The sequence below is a fragment of the Botryllus schlosseri genome, chromosome 7 (genome assembly GCF_051294905.1).
Source record: "Botryllus schlosseri isolate E-star chromosome 7, Bs_hap1, whole genome shotgun sequence".
Lineage (NCBI taxonomy): Eukaryota > Metazoa > Chordata > Ascidiacea > Stolidobranchia > Styelidae > Botryllus > Botryllus schlosseri.
The window spans coordinates 22,416,946-22,437,327 of record NC_137242.1 but is presented as its reverse complement, the minus strand read 5'-3'; the positions used below and the strand labels follow the sequence as shown (position 1 = coordinate 22,437,327).

Genomic DNA, 20,382 nt, shown 5'->3' with positions numbered 1-20,382 from the left:
GAAAAAGAAACTGGAGCGTGGACGAACAGCAGCGTTTCCATCCATGAACGAGTATCTGGAGGAATGGAATCAGATTGCTATTAGCAGATTGGATATCATCAAACCCATTCTAATGGACCATTTGGAAAACCTGATCACGGAGTTCGATCGCTACTTCCCAGACAGAAATGAGGCATCTCAGTGGTGGGTCACAAATCCGTTTTTGGCAAGGGTTGACAATTTACCAGAGGATGTTGCAGGACGAGTTTATCGACCTGCATCATGACCAATTCCATCGACAACTTTTTTCTTCTGCGTCACTTGGAGAGTTCTGGACTTCGGTTAAAAAGGAAAAGCCAATAATCGGTAACGAAGCAATGGCTTTTCTGCTCCCATTTGCGACCACTTACCTGTGTGAGCAAGGATTTTCCGCACTGACGGTTGGTAAAACCAAGGCTCGCAATCGCCTCGATCCTGGAGACGATTTGCGCATTGCGCTCAGTAAGATAGAGCCGTGCATTGAAAATAGTATGAAAGAGAAATTTCAGTTTCATCAATCACACTGAACAAATGATCTGTTTCTAATAAATTGTTCTTTCATAGTACTGTGTACTATAACTGGTTGTCTGTGTCTTATCTGAAAAATTAGCAGAGTGTTAACACAAAAAATACATTTTTTTATGTTTGAGGTTTGGGTCGTGAGGTGATCATGAAACTCAGATTTGGGTCGCGCTCAAAAAAGTTCAAGAACCGCTGCCCTAGTTGTTGGTATACGATTCTTACGTCGCACTACCTATTTCATCTTTATATTTCGAATTGAAATCACCGTATTACGCGAAACAATAACTTCATATCGTTATTTTATTCGCTAAAAGCTTTTCGACTGACCCTCATCAGTAGCAGGGTAGATCAAATTCGAAATGTAAGAACTATTTTGTGTCTATGACGTAATAATAACAAAACCAAAACAAACAATTAGTAGACGGGCAAGATGCAGTAGTAACGATACCAAACAAACGTTAACGAGTACATATTCGGTTATACGAGTACATATTCGATTATAAATAACCAGGAACACAGCACACAAAATTAATGGAACATTCCAAGGATGTAGAGGCGTTCCTTCTGGCGACAGAGAATCGGCTTTCGCAGCTTTATGATCGTAGATTCCAGGACCTTCAAATGAAAAAGAGAACGGCCACGAGCAACTGTAGAAAATTGACTGTCATTGTAATGATCAGCACATTATGGATGGGATAAGAGATGCATTCCAATAGCCTTATTACAAGCAGTAACTTGATCATAATCACACAGTGTGTCAATAGATTGCGATGATGGAGTATATGAGAAACGTTAGGCCTACTTATTCTAATTTGCCGTGGGATATGCTGCAAGCGCTGAGACGTGCGACCTACATACCGACTGTCACAACGGCACGTGTATTCATATATAATGTTGCTTTGATTTGTCGCAGGTAGCACATCCTTTTGCGTTGCAGGCATCAGAGATTTCGTCATGAAGATTATCTGCGGTTCTACTTGTAAAAAACAATGCCTCACTGACGATTTAATTTGCTTTTCAAACCTGTTGAACACTTTCCCGATCCAAGGAAGATGCAAATTAAACCGACTAGGTCCAAACGGGTAAACTTTTCTGAAATCTTTGAGTTTACGATCCATGTTCATTTTAATGATATGATCAGGATAACCATTTGACAGAATGTTCTCCAATTCAGAATCAAGTTTGACTCTGGTGCACAATCATCAGAGCCCTGTGCACCATAGTTCTTACCAAATTAACTTTACGTTTAACTGGACAGAAAGAATCTCACGAAATATATTGCCCACCGAATGTAGGCTTACGGTAAACTGATGTAACAAAGTTTTAGCACCCGTCTTTTCAACAACAACATAAAGGAATGCTAATGAATTATTAACCTCTTTTTCCATGGTGAATTTCAGTGACGGGTGAAGACCATTCAATTTGCTCAGAAACAAATCACTCTGGGAAACAAATCACTCTGGGTGGGTTTCAAAAAGTAGTCTTAATTTAGACCTGACTTAAGGCCAGGTAATGACTTGCCCAAGCCGCCAGGCGTCGGCGGTCTTATATCGGTTTCAAACGTCAATAGGCCTTTTGCAGGACTTCGATCACGTGACTAGATACGCATAGCAACCACAAATTGGTTAGCAAGCTACTTTCTCGCGCACCTGCTTCAGTGCTAAATATCGCATAGTGTATTGTTGATTTCTGGTTGTAAACGTTTCGGAAATTTGTTGTAGAAGTCATCAGAGATTTACCTATGCTAGATGTCAATCCTGTACAAAGCACATAGAATGATATCGCCAGAATTACGCAGAAATCCGTCGTTAACGTAGCCGTATTTCGGGTACAGTATATTATCGTTTTCGGGCTGTAAACGTTTTATATAAAACGCAAGTGTCATGGAAATGCGCAAGGATTCAAATATGTTGGATGTCTTTGATTCATGAACTATGTGAACTCCTTGCGTCAAAATGATCGACATTGTAGCCGTTATTTGGTAGTCAACTATGATTTTATGACACAAAATTCGACATTGCAGGACATTGACTGCGTGATACTTATTGCAGCATTAAGTTAGGTGTGGATAGTATACTATACTATAGTTGTATTGTAGTGGTAGTTGGTAATCATTCCAGCATTTTGATGATTGATATCGATTGCAATATATATGGGATACTGCTGTTATTTTTTAGCCTAGAGACAATGACTGCCAGTGCCTGTACGTTGATGTGTTATGAATTCATGCAATGTGCTACATACCATATATATATTAAACATCCTATGCTATTGTATGGCTTCTCAGTTAAACAATTCAAAATATTTAGACCTCTACACCTCGCCAATATTGTTTTCTGTTGTGTTTGAACGGAGCCGAATGTTGGCTCCTGTTAATTGATTGTCTGCTGATCGCGATTGATTGGTGTCATCACATAATTACTTTATATAACGGTTCGTCGCGGTGTTGGGTTCTCTTTTGCTGCAATAAACTTATGTCGTAAGCCGACATCGCTCTTGGTGCCTATAGGGAATACAGGCTCTATACTGGCGTGGTGGCAGCGGTCAAGGAATCGAAACTCTCACCAAGGAAACGGAAATGTCAGCCTCGGCGCGTGCACCGAAGCAGTGGTGTCTAACAAGTCGGAGACGATCGCATCTTTTGAAAGCTGGAAGAGCAATCATAAATACTGCTTGAGCATGGACGCTAACTTTGCACCATTCCTCGCCGATAACGCAACGTGGCAACGCTACACGAAGGCCGATGCTACACGTGGCTTCACCGACGACGACGGAAATGTTCCGGAGGACCGAAGAAAAACGGCCCATCAAAAAGTGCAATTGTTAGAACTCATGCTTGGTCAACTAGCAAATTACTGCCCGATCATCTCCAGAAACATGTTTGTCCAAAAGAGCACTTCTATGGAGTCGATTTGGCAAACTATCAGGTCTCACTACGGGTTCCAGCGAACAGGAGCCCATTTCTTGGATCTCGCAGAAATTCAACTCGAGCCAGATGAGAAACCTGAGGATTTGTTCCAACGTATAACATCATTCATAGACGACAACCTGTTGAAAGCTGGCGACAACATCAGCCATCATGGGACCGACGTGACAGAAGACGAGGAAGCCTCTGCCACCGTCGAAAACCTTATCGTCGTTATGTGGCTACAGACCCTTCATAGAGATTTACCGAGACACGTGAAGCAGCGTTACGGCACAGAACTACGCAGCCGCACACTTGCCTCAATTAAACCGGAAATATCCCAGGCGCTAAGTTCCCTGATGGACGAAGTGAATGCTGCAAACGAAACACGCGTTATGCGTTCTTACCAAGCTCCACCAAAAACTGCGGGTCAGGACAGACGACAACGCAACAAGGTGTGCCCGTTGTGCAAAGCCGCGAAGCGTCGGGTTACAGGTAACTATCTCAGCCAGTGCCCATTCTTGCCAAACGACGATAGGCGATTCATCAACTCGCACTCGCTCGTTGTTAACGACGAAGGGCCGATCAAAAACACCGACCATATTGACACAGTAGACTGTATTCACCCTGTCAGCCGTGTATCCATAAAATGTTCTCCATTCCTACAGGTGTACCGCAACTCGCTATGCATCAACTTGACTTTGGATTCCGGAGCTACTGCACATCTTATTCGAGAGTCGACAGCCAATCGTTTGAAGATTCCGATTGTCAAAACATCTCACCAGGCCTTGCAAGCAGACGGAGAAACTCGTTTACCAGTTGTCGGAGAGATCTCGACGACATTCAGGTTAGGAAAACATAAACTTGCGTTCCCCGCCCTGGTTGTGCGAAAGCTAGGTTCTGACGCCCTGGCTGGGATGCCATTTTTCGTGCAAAATGACGTTGGCATACGGCCAATCCGAAACGAGGTTACTTTGGGCGACGAGAGGGTGAAGTGTCTGGATATCGAATCACTACCAACATTCAGTAAGACCCAAGCTCAGCGAACGAAGTGCACTAAGACTATATGGCCCGGCGACAACCTCAAACTACAGGTAAATACAAATTCGTCGATTATTGTAGAGCCGGTTTCATCGCACAGGATCACCTCCCAAGAATACAGGTGGCCGAGCACCCACGTTGCGGACGTTGAAGATGGTAAACTATGTCTTGTAAACGACACCGACCTTCCCATTAATGTCTCCAAACATGGTCACGTGTCGAGAATAGTACCTTTGGGGGACGCCCCCGAGGCCCCGGAAACCCTTCCGCCGGACACTCTACCCGACACGCTCGACTCACAACTAAGAGGTACTATACCTTGCGTCTCGATTGACCCTGATGGTATTTTAGACGATGATATCCGCGAGCGGTTCTCCGAATCGATAAAACAACATGCTGGCGTCTTTAACAAATCGATTGGTCTTTACAATGGGTCTCACGGAAGTTTTGAGACAGTCGTGAATATGGGCCCTACATCCCCACCCCAGCGTAAAGGGAGGGTCCCTCAGTATTCTAGAAACCGCCTCTTGGAATTGCAGCAGAAATGCGATCTGCTCGAGTCCCAAGGTGTTCTTCGTAAACCGGAAGAGTTGAGTGTAAGTGTAGAGTATCTGAACCCTTCATTTCTCGTGAATAAACCCAAAGGGGGTACACGGGAAGGGTCATGAACGTTAATAAAAATCCCGTCGCCGAAAGAGCAGTCCAAGAACTCTCCAGCGAGATACTGAAGCTTCAGGGATCCGGCTTTCATGGAGGTCAAGTGACTCCTCCACATCTTCAAATCGCCACTTGTAACCTCAACAACCGTATCCGCGGAAATTGCGTCTCGGCAAGGGAGATCCTGCTTCAGAGAGATCAGTTCACCAACTCCTCTCTCCCCATCGATGATGAAGAGCTGATAAAGAAACAACAGGAACGTAGGACCGCTAATCATCCGGCAAGTGAAGTTGCAAAGGCCCCTAAACGAGAAACGAGGAAATCGGTTCGGTTCCTATCGGCGTTGGAGATATCGTTTACCAATACAACGATAAAAAGCACCGATGCAGGGACCGGTATTTGGTGGTGTCAACCGAATGCGAGTGGTGCAACATATCTCGATTTGGAGGCAAACGACTTTCGTACGGGAAATATCGCGTGCGTCAAAATGACTGTTTCTTGGTACCAAACGAAATTGGACCAATAGATCGAACTTTGAATTACTCTGATCCGGATTGCGAATCTATCGAGCATGAGCCCGAGATTCTCGACAATGCGTCGATCTCCGACGAAGGGCGCTTGGAAGCATCTACTCCCGACGAACGGCAATATCCGGTAGATCCTGTCCCCGAACCAGACTAGCAACAACGTCTACCTGACCTCCCATCGGAGAGTCTACCAATACGACCTCGTCGGTCTCTGAGAGTCAGAAAACCTCCTGTCTGGTATAAAGATTATGTCATAGACAAATGAAGGAGAAAACGTTGCGCCAATATTGTTTTGTGTTGTGTTTGAACGGAGCCGAATGTTGGCTCCTGTTAATTGATTGTCCGCTGATTGCGATTGATTGGTGTCATCACATAATTACTTTATATAACGGTTGGTCGCGGTGTTGGGTTCTCTTTTGCTGCAATAAACTTCTGTCGTAAGCCGACATCGTTCTTGGTGCCTATAGGGAATACAGGCTCTATACTGGCGCCTATATTACAAGTTATTGATCATTCTGTCATGCTGCCAAGTGCCACTACCCGAAGAAAAATTATCATCAGCTCTAATTGAGGGTGCAACTGTCCCGAGGCCTGGATTACTTGATTGATTGCCTGGATTGGATTACTTCACTTTATGGCACAGTGCAAATATCTTGAGTTTCAAGACATGGCTATACCACATGTATACGAATTAATGATCTGATGGATTATCCCAAGAGAGCCGAACATAGGCAACTAAGAAATTGATGATGCCCTCGTCAAGAATTCAGTCAGGAGCCAATTATTATCACCACATAAAATTCGGTCATGCGGTAGAAGGCAGCGTGGTTTCATGCCAACAGAAAATGTCAGCAGATGATCTGACCACTGACTAACTGTCCTGAACTTCTTTCCCGATGTTGATGTCTGCTTTGAAAATGATATTTCATTTGTATACAGCAAGACAAGCGCTCTTCCGTGGATGTTATGAATATGTCTAAACAAGTGGCTATGGAGGTAGAGGAAAATATATAGGCATAAGAGTCTCGGCAGTTATTGAACTTGATAAGGTTAACATGCATTTTTCTTCAACTATTTCTTATGCTCTGGGTATCGAATGCACAAAAATTAATAAATTGCACTTCTTTGCAAGTTTATTTGTAAATTCAATGAATCAAAGAATATCATAAGTTCAGAATATTACGGAGTCAATGCAAAAGAAACAATGTTAGTCGTCGTTAGAGGATGTTTCTGAGTTGGTTGAACCAATACACAGAGGGGGTCAGCAACGAAGTACTATTTTACCTGAGTACTAGCGTCATTATGAGTATAGGCTACTTCCACTTCTACTTGACACTTTTTAGGTAGTACTTTTTTTGTCAGGGTTGGGATTTTGTCAACTAGAAAGTAGCTTTGGCGCATGATTGCATCCCCTTCAAGCGTGAGGTTGTCATAACAACTGGGCAAAATAGCCCCAGTACCACGGTAACTAAATTAATTTTTGAAAATTGCACCTATTTGTGGTGTCATCACCCTTTTGCGTTGATCAAGAAGATGCAATGTTTACAGTTGTCACATGGCATCGAATTCTAAAACTAAGTGACCCTCAACCAAATCTACTTCATGTAACGAATTTCTTGACTACTTTTCAGAAATTCATTTCTACTTCCACTTGAAGTACTTTGGACATGTCCAGGAAGTAATTAGTGCTACTTGTACTGGAGTATAAATTAGGGCATTACTTCTACTCGGTTCCCAACAATGACCACGTTAATTGACCACCTCTGGGTATAGGATGACCGATCTTGTCACTGCGTTTGAGCTGCTCTAACAGTTATTTGATAGTTACTTCCCTTAGTTCGCTAAATATCGCACATATGTGACATCAACTAGTTATCAAAATCGCGTGTGATTTGCCAAATCCACTTCAATCGCAGTTGCGAAGTAGTGCTAATAAAATCGGCATTGTATAAGGCAACAATAAAGTGCACTGTTTTGCTTAGTCTTGATGGCAGATTCTCCCAGAAGATACTTTTGATGTGTTCAGCGACATTTGTTTTATAGCAGCACGCCAGCACCCAAACCAGCAGACAGTATATCCTGATCCTTGCGGGTCCCGGCTGCTTCAGTCATATCTTCCATCCAAAATCAGGCTCCACAACAGACAAATAGTACTGCTCGAACTAACAAATACTCTTAAATAGTATATTCATATTGAAATGAACCCGAATATTTTCGGCTGACACTCGTCAGGGGTAATCGTCAGCAACTAGTAGAGAATTGGAAAGAACATTGTATATCAACAATCGTATCACAAAATATGACGTCACCAGCATGAAATTTCGAATGAGAGAACGTTCAATGTACTATTTTTAGGTGATACACGAACTCCTTTTGTTGACAGAGTTTTGGTTGGTGACGTCTGCAGGACCGCATAAACCAACATGGACCCAGATTTATCAGAACACGTGCGTCACGCGATGTGAAAAGCTCACCCTTAACTCATCCACTTAAGATTGATGCTGATCGATCAAAGGCCACTAATTCTGCCATCGGCAAACATCTGTTGGATAATCCGATTTGTGCGAATAATTATCGAGACGACCGATTTCGAATCGTAGGTCGAGGTCGTTCACAATTCCATTTGTGTGCCTTGGAATCAACTTTTATCAAAATACACCAACCAAAACTCTGTCAACAAAAGGAGTTCGTGTATCACCTAAAAATAGTACATTGAACGTTCTCTCATTCGAAATTTCATGCTGGTGACGTCATATTTTGTGATACGATTGTTGATATACAATGTTCTTTCCAATTCTCTACTAGTTGCTGACGATTACCCCTGACGAGTGTCAGCCGAAAATATTCGGGTTCATTTCAATATGAATATACTATTTAATTGTATATTGAAGTTCTGTACCTCCAAGAAGCTCTTCAAATACTCTTACCAGAATATAAACCAATCGCTCTACTTCAAATGCATAAATTTAAGTACATATGATCAGAGTTGAGTACCGTAATACGACCACGTTACCGATGGATTTCTGCGTAATTCTGACGATATCATTCTAAATGCTTTGTACAGGATTGACATCTAGCATAGGTGAATCTCTGATGACTTCTGCAACAAATTTCCGAAACGTCTACAACCAGAAATCAACAGTACACTATGCGATATTTAGCACTGAAGCAGGTGCGCGAGAAAGTAGCTTGCTAACCAATTTGTGGTTGCTATGCGTATCTAGTCACGTGATCGAAGTCCTGCAAAAGGCCTATTTGGCGCCGGGCTCGGCCAAGTCTATTAGTTGCGAGTAATTACTGTCTACTTCGTCGCTGTAGCGAGTTCAACACGGAACCAAGGCCAGATTGTTATTGTTTTGAGTTGCTCGCTGATGTCGTTGAGTATAGCGATGCAGCGAAGGATTATGAAATTGCTCGATATGTTGAAATTTACGGACGGATGATAAGAACAGAATCCCGAATAAGTATCTGGCAGATGTTAGCACGTTTTCGCAAAGTATTCGAAGAAATAGTGCGGCTGTGATTCCGATTTTTTAAGACAAAACTGCCCAGCATTTTGGTATATTAAATGATGAAGATTATGCTCTTGGAGATGCTGAATATCCACTGAGGACTTACTTACTCACGCCACTGTTATGCCCAAGAACTTTGACCGAAAAAAGTCACTCTCGTTTTCATACATAATGTTACCGTCTGGCAGAGCACAGTGCTTTCTGTGTTGAAGAAAATATCTCGCGCATTGGCTATATTCAAGGAAGAACCTCAGAATATCGTTATGACAATAGCCTGCCTCTGCCTCCACAATCATAGCAATGCAGACAAGGCAGATGGAGCTGAATTTGATGACATACTGCAACTGGAATCGTTGAACGCACTCACACAGTATCGACTCCTACTGAGAAATCTGCACGATCTAGAGATTTTGTTCTAGCTAGCATTCATGAATATTATTGTTTGCAATACATTTCATTACATTCCAAAACAGGCTCGTGCTTTATTGATTGTGACACGTAAAAATGAGGTAAAATGTGCATTATGGCTTTAAGTAAGTTCAAGTTTATAAATTTGTGACACAAGATAGCTAAGTTATTGCAAGGGGCTCTGAAAACTGGAGCAGGCGGACATAAACGGCTGAACAAAATTGAATCAAATGTACAAAAGACATGTTTCGACTCTAGATTCGGCTAGCGTCAAATCAATGTTGTTCAGCATCTTCTATAATTATTAACTTTGAGACCATGCTTAACTTGTTTCATTCTCTTCTGCTTTATCACTGATTTCCAAATCTTTGCTGCTTCATAGCCGACTTTGGGCCTGAACTTCGGTGAGCTGTTGGTAGAGATATATATAACTGATGAATTTCGAACGAATTTTTCAATTGTTATACTGTTGCTACCCATACAAAACTCAATAGTCTATTGTAATACATAGCATAGGCAAACTATACGAATCTTGATAGCAATAATAATGAGATAATAATTAATAGCAATAATAATGAGATTACAAACAGACAATTGATGAACTAGTAAAAAGTAATGAATGCAAATTTACCTTGGTTTGGTTGGAAATGTTGCTGCCAAAACAACTAGCAGATGCAGCTTCCAACTGCTACTCCATAAGTTGGCAGATCAGATGGGTCAGCATCTATCACAAAACAACTTAGAGTAATTCCCTCTCAACATGCAAACGCCCGTCTCCACTACAGTTTTAGATCCAATTGAAAATTTTCACATGGATAGGGTATCAAATTTGGAGCATAACAAACTTTGTTTCAAGAAAATCGGACAATTCGCTGCAGAGTTATTGCAATTTGAAAAATGACACTTTGTGCTCACTCGGCCGTGACGCTATACTGCTTGAAACCTGTCTAATTGGGATTGACATTATAGTGATAAAATTGCAGCCAGTAAGATATTTTATATATGCTTATTGCGATAGACCTAACTTTTTAACTTTACGACTAGGGTTTAGAGGTCAAATGTCAATTTAAAGTCATCATGTTTTCAAAATCAGTCATGCATAACAAATATTCAACTTTGCCTAGCGTAATTCTATTTGAACCGATTTTTTCGAGAAAGGTGTTGAATGAAAGCTTGAAAAGAGTAGAACACTGCTGAATTGATATTGAATGTGATATTTGACTGCCAATCATCTCAATACTTCATTGAAAAGATATGTTTAAATTTTTCATTTTTTTCTAGCGTTTATAGTTTTTTCCAGATATCTTTCTGTGTCTAAACTGCCTGTTTGCCACCGATCTCTGATCATACAATATTTACTAGAAAACTTATTTTGAAATGGCTGTCATGTTGATTAAAGATCATATCACTTGGCTGAAACACGGATACGGATAAATATTCACCAGACATTCTGAAAACGAAAAGAGTAGATTAGCTGCATCAAAAACCAATAGGTGTAGTGTGGGGCGATTGTTAATGAACAAGAAAGTCGAACAGTAAGTAGAAAGCATATCAATAATCAGTTTTGAATACCAATAATAAACATCAGAACACATTTTCAAATTATTTCAATATATACTGTCCATATTATGCACTTGACGGTTTTTCGGTGCATTTCGGAGTATGTAGGAACTTGGCAAATGCAGATTGAATTTGCTGAAGGGTGCCATTTGATAATTTGTACTGGCCCCTTAATGTTGCCAAGGTTGGAGGTTCAACGATACACAAGATATGAGCATAAGGAACCCAACATACATCTTCATATTCAGGAAATCTGAATGAGACCGAAGGCCCTTTTGGATGCATAAATTTTACTTTAGCATCATCATTTGCATTATCCACTTCGGTGATATATCCAATGAACCAGTCATTGTCATAAATAACAGATGCATAACTGCCCTGCTTGATGCCATCAACACATGGGTGACATTTAGGCTGTGAAAAATCAAAAATTAAACTGTCCTTCTCATCAAAATTTATGCGTTTCATGGCAACTTTGCAATTAGATATTGGCCGAAAATTATGAAAGGATCTGGTTCCTTTGATGGTGCTACCAAGAGCAAATCTTTTTTTCAATTGTTCTCTTGTAATTTGGAGGTCTGTTTCTGGAAGCTCTTTGAAATAGATGCTGGGAATTGCAGTTTTGCAGTACTTCATCATTTCTTGAACATTCAGAATTTGGGCATCGTATGGCCGTCGTCGAAGACTTTCCAAAGTGGCTGATCTTTTCACTGTACCTCCTATTCCATCGCAAACGGATTTGCCGTGACTAGTTGCGAAAAAGGACCATTCCGCTTTCACACCGAAGTCCTCTTCGTGCCAGCACAAATTGATGAAGTTTTTGTAATTTTTATATTGCGCAGCGCAACCATCGGTAAAATATTCCACTTTTGTTACAAATGGCAATCAATTTTTCAAAAAGCTTATCGTTTCACTTTGAATTTCATAAACCATGGCTACATCGTGGCGCAAGTCGCTCGAAAAAGAACAAAGCGACAAATGCTGCAGCTCGCCATTTTTGACATAGTAGCATACCACTGGATGCACAGTACAATTACTATGAGACCAGTGATATCCTTGGGCCTCGTCTTGGACATGAAATGAATGGTTTTCACTGAAGTCCATCAAGATAACTACAGATCCTTCCTCCAATGTCTCCTTGCGCAGTTTAAGAAAAGTCGCCTGTTGTTTTGCAATGAAGGAATGCGGTAGGAGTTTGATCAGTTTAGTCATGAGCACCGCAATAAACTCAGTCACAGGAAGTACCCTATAAACCAACTCTGTTCTGTCAGTGGCTGTCCACTGATTAAATGTAATTGGTTCATTGAAATCTTCAAATTTCCTTTTTATATATTCCTCAACTACTTTGGGGCCTGGGCAATGAGAACAACGTTGCAACATACAGTCTTTGCTCTTTGTATCACACACCATCATGCTGATCAACTCATGGTAACTCTCCTCAAATTGGGCTGATTTCATCATCAATATCACATTCTGGTGTATTGTACACACGCAAACTGAATGTGTACCTGAGGATCCTGCCAATACACACCATTTTGGCCTTAAAGCTGCAAAGGTTGAAAATCCAACTGAGAGGTCATTGTGCTTCTTTCGAAATAGCTGATACAACTCTTTCAAGGTACATAAAATCAATTTTTTCTGCTGATATACGTTTCTTTTAACTGAGACCTTACCCCGAATTCCAGGCATTGTTCTTGAATTATCATCATTGCAGTAAAATTCTGAGATTGTTTCTTTTATTGACTGACTTAAAGCCTTTCCCTTTCTTGGTGGTGGTTTACTCAAAATACCATTTTCCCCGAGTATGCTTTTAGCAGCAGTCACTAAACAATATGGGACACCAAAATACTCAGATATTTCTTTTTTATTCCACGAATTTTAGAGCTAATGTCAGTAGTTGGATTTTCTCTGCTCTTGTTGTATCAGTATGATTTATCTTGGCAAAAATTTCTCCCATTAAGATATCCAGATCATTAGCTTTTTGTTCCAATGATCTGTTGGAATAACTCTCCTGACTGACCTCATCTATTGAGAGGTCTAGTGCAGTTGCAACCTTTTTTGTCATTCTGTTTCTAATCTTCAATAATTTTCTTTTGCCGTACTGAGTGCGTCGATCTTTGGCCATACCATGCAGTTTCAAGGGGGACACTCCAATTTCGTTCAAACTTGAATTCAATACAAAACTTGATACCTGATCAACAAAACTTGATACCTGATCAATTGAACATTCTTCCTCACTATCTTCACCATTTTCCTCACTATCTTCACCATTAGAAGAGTCACAGATTTGCGCACACATTGCTTTCAACTTAATATTGCAGTTATTACAAACTTTCTTTCCTGGAACAACTGTTACCATCTGCTTCTGTAAAGCCTTTGTCTGCTCAAGTGTTATGGCATGGATGTTCTTTCTAATTTTCCTTCTATGACACTTCAAGGGGTCACAACAAGTTACCTGCAATGCTTCATACTGGTCTATCATCAGTGCTTTGTGGTGTCCGCATATTGTTTCAACTTTCCCCTCTTCGCTGATTAAATTTGCTCTGTGTAGAAGTTTCTCTCTTTCCTCAACATCCAATTCTTTACATGGAACTAGTGATTTCTTGGTCACAAATGTTAGCTTATGGCACTCGCTGGGCTTATCTAATAGTATTCCAACACTGCAGGATTCTCTCGCGTTCATTGTAAGTAGCATAAAACCTGATTGTATCTGAACAACAAGACAGCACTATTACTCAACAACTCATAGCTATTTCAAATTATTTATGCCATGTCTACTGATTAACATCGATCGAAAGATAGCAGATCATCAGAGATATCCTACACGGATTGGCAAGACATTAAATAGGCAATAATATGCATACATGACTCGGTGTACGTGATTGGAATTTTGACTGACATCACATGCAACAGTAAATCTTATGATGACATTTTGACACGTTACGTAGACCAACAATCGTATCAAATATTACTCATAATATAGGCATAGGATATAGAGCAAACAATGAATTTGTAGTCATAAAATATACTGTTCAGCATGGATAAAACATGGAATAACTCACTACCTGTCATACTTACAGAAAGTCTAAATATCGTTTGAAAGGTAACCCATAAGTTCACTTGCAAGCTTAATGAACATATCCAATTAATAAGATTACTCTCTGAGCATGGCAACAAGTATCTACTAAACGCAAAATCAGATAGTTAGAATTTTACTTTTAATATTTATGAGAAATTGTGCTATTTTTCACTGAGTACCAAATCATATTTTACACTATGCTGTGGTCAAATATCAATATTACAACCAAGTTTATTGTATTCTAATTGGCAACATCTTTCATATGACACCTTGTTCGTGAATTTTGGTTTAAATAGAATTGCGCCAGATAAGTTTGAAAATAACGTTACGCATCACTGATTTCAACATATGGCAATTTTAAAACCAGGATTTGACCCTTGACCCTATATTGTGAAGCAGGAAAATTCCTAGTAAGTAAAGACCATGCACCGACAATCATTGTTAAACAGCATTCAAACCAATACCTTGCAATACTAATGATCTGTTGCAGTTACAATCATACACAGATTTTAGGCAGTAAAATTTCGCGGTTGAGTAAGCACAAAACCATCATTTTTTTAAGTGCAATAACTTTAAGACCGTTCAACGAAAATTTCTGAAATCAATTTCATTTTACTCAACACTAGTTACTCTAGTTGCACAAGATTTTACAGAAAATTCTGAGAGGGTGTGGAGACGGATTTAAAAAATATTTGCATCTTGAGAGGGAATTACTCTCAAGCATGGTATAAATATGAATGGAAATGACATACTTACAGCCCAGTGTTGGTATCACCGTGTGAGGAACTGGATAAAGCTCGAGCAAAGTGCTTTCAGAAAAACTCTAATATAAAATGAACTCGATATTGGTATGCGCATTCACACTCACATATACAGATAGATAGATAAATACCTATTTGACGGCTTGGCACATCACTGCTTGTTTGATTTTCTCTGTGTTCCAAAAGAATGGTGCTATCATTTGTTTCACAACCTGCAGCTCACTCTGGTGGCACATTGCACAGCTATGTAATAATTTTTACATTGACTGATTATGCTACTATGACGATACTATGACTGCGTATCAAATCTGTGAAAATCAATGTTGAATTGACATGTATATCAAAAAATTTGGAATACTCTAGCGTTAGCATGTACTGTACTTCGAATATTATTGTCATATATCACTTCACATCAATGGCCCCTTTAAGCTGCATACATGCGCAAATGCGCAGTGCTGACACGGTCTATCCGCACACAAAATCTGAAGTGATGACCATTTTTTTAGTCGTTACGCACTGTTGTCCAAGGGTCTTCGTAGTGAATTCTTGAGTGTGCGCACAGACTAGTCAGAAATGAGAGGGAACATTGCTTCACATCTGTAGCAGTTCACTAACAACTTCATGCCAAGTCATTTCATTTTTCTTTCCGAAACTTCTGGATCTTTATCCACTATGCTGAAATTCGGTGCGCGTGCAGTGAACGGAATATCAATACAATTCTGCACATATTGATCAAAGTTCCATGTAGTCAGCACTATTCTAGTGGTAGCGGTTACACATATTTATGACAATGCTCATAGGGGTGGAGCAAAAATGGATATTGAGGGGAACCCTGCAATCAATCACAGTTGCGTGCAACATTGATTAGGGCAGGGGTGGGCAAACTTTTCAGCTCGCGGGCCGCATTCAACATCTGAATTGATTCGCGGGCCGCATCATCGTAAAATCGTGATTATAAGCCAGAACGCAAGCTTTTATTCGATTATATAATGCTGTGGTTTTTAAACCATTTTGACTGCGGCCCATATCCGAGTTTCAGTGGCAACTCGCGACCCTAGCCTCGCACGTCAAATCGTATGCATTTTAAATATAACTGTGCTACATTTTACGGGCATGTGTATGATATAGAGAACGCGCAGACAGCAGTCGCATACGCAATGCAGCTCTGTGGAACATGTCTGGTAGTGCTGAGCATGGACCGGAGCCGGATTGGATAGCCGGCCGGATTTTCACAATATTGGCCGGACCGGATCAGAGCCGGATCAGTACTTTTTCTGTTATGGCCGGAGCCGGATCACTACTTTTTTGATACGGCCAGAATCTTTTTATGGATAAGCATGACTTTTATAACTAAATAACTACCAACCAACAACACGCAAGTAACCGCCAATCCAGTGCGAACACAAACGAGGTATATTTATCAATTCACGGGACCCCCGTACCGCGTAGGGCCGGATTTCTGGCCGGAATTTTTCATTTTCGTCCGGAGCCGGATCAGTACTTTTTCCTGATACGGCCGGAGCCGGACCAGAGAATTTGTCGATCCGCTCCGCACTAAATGTCTGGCATGCGCGATTTCAAATTTAAGTGCTATATTTGACCACGGGTCGCATTTTTACTGACTTTCTATACTCATATTATTCGGTATATACCAACCATTTCGTCGACCGTACATACCAATATCGAAGGTATAGCCAACCAGCACCAATATCGAAGGTATAGCCAACCAGCAACGGTCATTTTGGTTTTATCGCCGGCAATTTTTCGGCACCATACTTCACCTATCGATATATGCTGGCTATAACATATTGTCTTCATGTATCCTGTCGCGGTAGTGGTCGGCCTCGCAAGTCCTCTCTCTAATACTCCCGCACCCAATCGTTGCACACCCCTACTAAAGCATCCTATCGCTCCCCGACAGTGTTTTTCAGAGAAACCATGGTGGGACAAATCTTATGGTGGATTCAAACCAATACAAAGGTCGGCACATTTTTATGATCAAGCCAAGTTGTTGCGATAACTTTTCTACCCGTCTCGCTGATAGGCCTACAGTAGTTAAAAGAAATTCAACAAATATTACATATTAAAAGATTGCTCAGATGCCATCACGACCCATACTTTCAGGACCCCTGATATAAATTAACCGAAGAGGTGAAGATAATACATATGCATACATATTAGGGTTGTTCAAAATTTGGAAAATGTTTGGAATTCTGCGTGTCCATCGCTTATTCTGTAGATTATTGTTAAAAACAATAATGGGCTTGAAAGAAGCTCGCAGGAAAGCCGGTAATATTTGTCTAAATGCGTTTGAAAGTAGCCGTCGGCGAGTGGGCGGGGAATCGATGAAGTGGGCGGGCAAAGAGAAGCCATTAATCCTGATTGGTTGAAGCCGGTAATAATAAGCTGATGATTGGCTGAAAGACCGACTTTGTGAACACTGCTGGTAACGATTTTTGCGTGCTGTTGTGCAGTCGTTTCTGTTGGTGGCATTACAGACATGATATATTGCCTTTGTTAATGTTGTCATCAAGAGTCCATAGTACAACATTGCAACCGCCTAAGTTAATATCTACCAGCAGAATGTGTATAAGTGCTATGTATTGCACAGGTGCTCTCGCTAGTTGAGATACGAATAAACTAGATGCATGCATCTTGCTACCTTCAACCTTTCCAAAAGTTACAGTGAGTGAAACTCAAAAATTTACCACCAGGAGTCAACATCTCAGTAGTACTTGTTATGACTAGTCAACGTCTCAGCCATAAACGAACGCATATTACACTTTTTATTCACAATTGAATGAAGGCGAAAAGCACTATTTACAAAAGACATTAAAAAAGTATGTTGCAGATCAGTGTTGCATTGTCAGGCACAAGTTGCAGATTACAGGCTTTTGATTAGAGTTGACTTCCTGCTGTCTCCAACTGTCTTCCTATGCTGTTCTACAGCTTGAAGCAGACTGTCTCTTTGTTGTTCATTGTCAGTCAAGATTGCAGCATAGTCTGTGCTTAGCTTTACACCTCGTTCTGCGGCATCATTAAAGACTTTGACAGAACTGATGTAGGAGCTCATTCTGGTGTAGGAATCTGATAAGTGCCAAACATCAACCGGTTGAGCTAGCCACGCCCCAGAGCATTCAAAAACATCAAATATGTACCACGACTGTGGCCCAATAAAATCAGACAAAGTAGTGACCTTGTTGATGTGTACAGTTGCATTCAACGAGGGCGGGCCTCTCCTGTTCATCATGTTCCTTGTAACTCAACATGTCCTGGATGAATCTCAAGTCATTACCGACTGCATCACGACCAATGCTGGAAGCAACCCAGGCAGGGATATAAAAGAGAACTAAAAATAAATTGAAGCGATGCAGCAGTTCCACTTCTTCAGATTTGTAATGTAACTGACCAGCCCACATAAACATCTTCTGAGCATACGGAATTGTGCCCATCCACCTTGCATGGTGTGTTGCACCAGGTTTGTGATGATGTATATCTCCATCTGCACGGAGAAGAGCAAGAGCATTAGTCACACATTGTTTGTAGTCATCCCGTGTGAAGAAATCTTTTCTGGCGAGTAGTAGCTTGAAGTTCTCAACTGTCATTGCTGCTCGTTCTTTGAAGCATATAGGAATAGTCAGAGTCTTGAATTGCTGTTTTCTGTCAAGACTGCTCCAGCTCTTCTTAAGGTGGGCAAACCATGTGTTCTCTGGTCCGGTTGTTGCTTTTCTAAATAAACATTTCCAGACGTCTTTGACTACTAACTCATACACATGGTGCCGACACGCATGCTAAAAAACCTTCTTTCCTAGAAGGTCCTCAAGGATCTTCGCTGCACTCTTCTTCCAGCCGCTGTTGCTTGCTGTGGTGCCAAAAACCAAAGCTGGTACAGCATCCAGTACAGCAACTTGAGTCGTGTGAAACGTTTTTAACAGTTTGATCTGCAATGGCTGCTGTTTTCTTTTTGAGGTCTTTAGCCAGAATTTTGTCTCTTCCCAAAATTATTGACTGGCGAGATTGCCGTTGATCTTCATAAAATGCAATGTCTTCAAGCTTTCTTTCATGTGATAGATAAATGCCATTTTCTATTGTTGTTATGGCATCTCTACTTCCAATATCCCACAGCTTGTCCAAATTATCAATGAATTTTCTTGTCTTACCCTTGGGATCACTTTCCTGTTTCGGATTCTTCTTCAGATCACGCCATCTTTCGTGCAGGTTTTGAAGTGATCGCACCACATGTGATTTCTGCATTGACGCAATTCTCGCCATTTTCCACACTGTCATTACATCATCCACCACCACAGTACATAGTTCATGAGTAGGGGTTGACTGAGGACGATGCTATTTCAGATGCAGCAAGTAACTCATTACTTCTCGTATAGTAGGTAATCTCGAGCCACGGATGTAATCGCAAGTATATCCGACCAAGTACTGCTCAGATTTGGATCTTGTTCTTCGCTGCAGCATGTGTGCACTGTGCAATCTTTCGCCGTTTTGCCTCTGCCATGACTGCACTATTGTTGCTCCAAATCATTAACTACTGCTATCGACTCTGAAGCATTCAAAGAACACGTGTTACAGTACTACTAATGATTCATCAACCCACAACGCGCTTGTACAGAACCACAACCGCTACTAACAGACTCTACCTCAGCAAAACAGACTTTCAATTTAGTAAAGCGAAGCTCCCGAATCCGAGTCAGCTGTTGCAGTAATCAGTGAAGCTTAGCCGATTACCCAATCAAGAACCGTGGTTTCGTGATTGCCCGCCTCTGCTGTCGGTTGCCCGCCCACTCTTCAACAACGACTTTCAAACGCATTTAGACAAATGTTAGCGGCTTTCCTGGGAGCTTCTTTCAAGCCCATTATTGTTTTTTAACAATCTACAGAATAAGCGATGGACACGCATAATTCCAAACATTTTCCAAATTTTGAACAACCCTAATGAGCACCCTTCAGATTTGGGACGCGCTGCAAATATTTTGAGAACTACCGGATTGCCATACGGGTTACAGATGTCATATCAAGGACATCTTAATAGAAATCGTCGATTTCTTTTTTCTGTCATTGGCGAAGTAGTCTTGCCCTCTAGTTGACGTTGGTTTCAGAATATTCCGGTAAAAAGGATCGGAAATAAAACACGTAATAATGCCCACTCCTATATTCATAAATATGCAGGCCACGAGAACAACTACGTGGCCGACCATATTAGTCCTCTCATACAACTCAAAATAGAGCCAGAAACAAAATGGCAAAAGAAAAAATGGAAATGCAACTATCAACTACTAGATGATAACGTGTACAAGGACATTATAGATAACCTCGTCAAAACGGAAGAGGCCGAAATCGCCAAGAGTCACACCCTACAAGAATGGTGGGACGGGCTAAA

At 41.0% G+C, this 20,382-nt stretch overlaps 1 protein-coding gene and 3 long non-coding RNA genes across 4 annotated transcripts in view; 2 read left to right on the top strand and 2 right to left on the bottom strand.

Annotated features, from left to right (window-relative positions):
* Positions 1–20,382, bottom strand: part of LOC145442973 (uncharacterized) — a 153,860-nt gene that overhangs the window by 22,291 nt on the left and 111,187 nt on the right. The window lies entirely within an intron of this gene.
* LOC145443004 (uncharacterized) lies at positions 1,728–9,652 on the top strand. Its single transcript, XR_013916259.1, has 2 exons — positions 1,728–2,102; positions 8,920–9,652. It is a non-coding gene; the product is annotated as an uncharacterized LOC145443004 (long non-coding RNA).
* On the top strand, positions 2,101–5,154 carry LOC145442807 (uncharacterized). Its single transcript, XM_080320821.1, has one exon. The coding sequence runs from the start codon at positions 3,220–3,222 to the stop codon at positions 5,152–5,154; it is 1,935 nt and encodes a 644-aa protein (XP_080176947.1). The 5' UTR covers positions 2,101–3,219.
* On the bottom strand, positions 10,059–19,893 carry LOC145442991 (uncharacterized). The gene is made up of 3 exons (XR_013916246.1): positions 15,122–19,893; positions 14,986–15,052; positions 10,059–10,314 (listed from the first exon to the last, which is right to left on the bottom strand). It is a non-coding gene; the product is annotated as an uncharacterized LOC145442991 (long non-coding RNA).

Bases quoted from the DNA above. Each gene is read 5' to 3' on its own strand.
- LOC145442807 (XM_080320821.1), top strand. From the start codon at position 3,220: ATGGACGCTAACTTTGCACCATTCCTCGCCGATAACGCAACGTGGCAA.